Source organism: Etheostoma cragini, chromosome 4, assembly GCF_013103735.1.
Source record: "Etheostoma cragini isolate CJK2018 chromosome 4, CSU_Ecrag_1.0, whole genome shotgun sequence".
Classification (NCBI taxonomy): domain Eukaryota; kingdom Metazoa; phylum Chordata; class Actinopteri; order Perciformes; family Percidae; genus Etheostoma; species Etheostoma cragini.
In genome coordinates this window covers 24321562-24324121 of record NC_048410.1, presented here as the reverse complement: position 1 = coordinate 24324121, position 2560 = coordinate 24321562, and the positions used below count along the sequence as shown (strand labels likewise).

Below are 2560 nucleotides of genomic sequence, written 5' to 3'. Positions count from 1 at the left end.
CATTTATGAGGCTTTTCCTGAACCGGAAACAAAGGGGGGGGGCGAAAAGTGAGAAACTATTCAAGCAAAAACAAAAAAATCAACTGAAATGTGTCATTTAAAAAGCCAGAAATTTATCAAGTAAGAAGCGCGTGTGCGCGCGCGTCCGTGCGCGTGTGTGTGTGTGTGTGTGTGTGTGTGTGTGTGTGTGTGTACCTGTGTGTGGATGATCTTGTGTCTGCACAGCGTGCTGGCCTGCCGGAAGCCTTTCCCGCACACCTTGCAGACGAAGGGCCGGGCCCCGGTGTGCACCGGCATGTGTCTGGTCAGGTTGTAATGCGCGTTAAAAACCTAAGAGGATACAACAACAAAATAATTAAATAAATATATAAATACAGGGTAATAATTATTTAGAACAACAACATGGGCTACTTTAGAAATCTGCTGCGTCTCATTTCGATCCTCTGGAATTTATTGTGGTCCCTGCCTCTAATAATTCGTTTTTTTTCTCGGGATTTAGCCTCTTTTTATCCCCTAAATGTTATAAGGGCTTATTATTTGTAGGCTGTGTATTATTTATTTCTGTATTTATTTTTTTACTTTTCAAAATTATGTTTACATATGTTTTCAATTAAATTAAATTTTATATATAGTATCAAATCATAACAGGAGTTATCTTGAGACACTTTACAGATACCATAATGTGTAAAGTCCCAATAATTCTCCCCCAAGAGCAAGCATTATAAAGTATATATGCACCATAAACCAAAGCAAACTCCTGGTAATTTCTACGTCCGTGGTAATAAGTGTTTTTTCAGATTTTGATTCTGATTGTAAGGATATATTTTCGTTTTCAGGGGAAACAATTTTCCTTATTTTTTGTTGTCAATAATGACCTAATATTTAATAACACTTAAAAGTGTGGGATTTAAATTGTATTGTAATCTTAAAATCTAAATTTGACACCAAATATATATATATATATATATATATAAAGTCTAGCCTAGTACACACTTAAAAAACAAACCTAAACACGTACCTTTCCACACACTTCACACGTGAAGTTTTTGGGTTTCCCGTCCGCGCCGCTGCCGCCGCTGACTTTGCTGTGCGTCTTGGCGCCGCTCTTCTCGGGGCTCAGGCCGTGGCTGTCCTTCACTATCTGGTCCAGCTGCCCCGGCAGATGCTCCTTGTGCGGGTACTGCGGCGTGGGCAGCTTTTCGGCACCCGCCCCGGCGAGCTTTGCGTTCTCCAGCAGCAAGAGTCTGTGGTGCGCCGACAGAGAAGCGTGGGCCTGCGGGCTGGAGAACCAATGTCCGGCCAGCAGCTCCGACTGCTGCTGGTACGCAGAGTCCAGGTAGTTGAGATAGTACAGCGAGCCTCCACCGCCGCCGCCGCCGACGCCGCTGGGCACGGCCACGGCCTGCTGGATCACCTGCGGCTTCACCACCCGGCCCGGCTGCTTCACGCCCGCCTCCACCTTGGCGCACATGCCACAGCTGGCTTTGCACGGAGCGGCCGCGGAGCCGCAGAAAGTCCCTCGGAAGCTGGCTCTCCACAGCTCCGAGTAGTTCATCAGCGCCTTGGCTTGCAGGTCGTAGCTGAAGGGCTGCAGCGGGATCATGCAGGGGATCGGGGAGCAGAGCCCCAGCAGCTTCCTCCCCTCCGGCCGCTCCTCTCCGCCGCCCCTCGGCTCCGAGCCCTTGGACATGATCCGGTCTATGGAGAAGGCGAGGCTCTTTGGGGCCGCGGACGGCCCGGTCCTACCGCAGGACATCACCGTCTCCAGGGACGCAGAACTTGCCATTTCTTTGCTGATGTTCTTGCTGTTTTTTTGTTAGTAAGTTGTTCTTTTGTTAGTTTTGCAGCAGAGCAGAAGTTCCTCCAGTCCGCCCCGCTCCTCCTGCTACCCCGCTCCGCTGCTCTCACTCCGCTGGTCCCCCGGTACAGCGCACAGCAGCGCTCATCACTTTAATAAGCACCTTGCTGTCACAGTGTCACGCATTTGCATTCAAATGGCCATCCCCCGCTGCAACAATAGCATCCAGGGGTGACGGATTAATGCTCATTAACTAGCGCACACAGAATTAACAGGACATTACAGGGCTCGTTAGGGAGAGGAAGAAGTAAAAGAAGATGAGTAAAAAAAAAAAAGAAAAAAAAAGACAGAAAATAGACGGAGCCGATGGAGAAGGCGAGCGCATGAAGTTGAGTCTGTGTTGGAGTTTACCTCCGGAGTGGTAGGATGGGTGAGATGCTCTGTGTCACATGTTGGCAAGCGCCCGCCTCCCCCCCAAACCCGGCTGTCTGTGACGTCAGCGGGCCGGGCACCCCGACACTCCGCTGGGTGACAGGGGGACGCAGAAACACCTTGACCTATGGAGGGCTGGCCTAGGGGGACATTTGATTTGAGTTTGAAGCCGGAAATTTGAGATTCAAGTCAGAATTCAGTTTTCTTCTTCTTCTTCTTCTTCTTCTTCTTCTTCTTTAAAAAAAAAAAAAAATTATTCGTGAGGACTCTGAATTAATGTCAGATTTCTGACTTTTTTTCAGAATTCGGAGAGAGACATTGTATTGACGG

At 48.5% G+C, this 2560-nt stretch overlaps 1 protein-coding gene across 1 annotated transcript in view; it reads right to left on the bottom strand.

The window, feature by feature from the left end:
* Window positions 1-2266, bottom strand: part of fezf2 (FEZ family zinc finger 2) — a 5287-nt gene extending 3021 nt beyond the window's left edge. Inside the window, exons 1-3 of the mRNA XM_034869583.1 lie at window positions 1019-2266; window positions 196-330; window positions 6-17 (exon numbers count right to left, since the gene is read on the bottom strand). Of these exons, the coding sequence (XP_034725474.1) occupies window positions 6-17; window positions 196-330; window positions 1019-1786 (915 nt within the window). The 5' untranslated portion in view covers window positions 1787-2266. The remainder of the gene's footprint in view (window positions 1-5; window positions 18-195; window positions 331-1018) is intronic.
* Window positions 2267-2560: the final 294 nt, after the last annotated feature.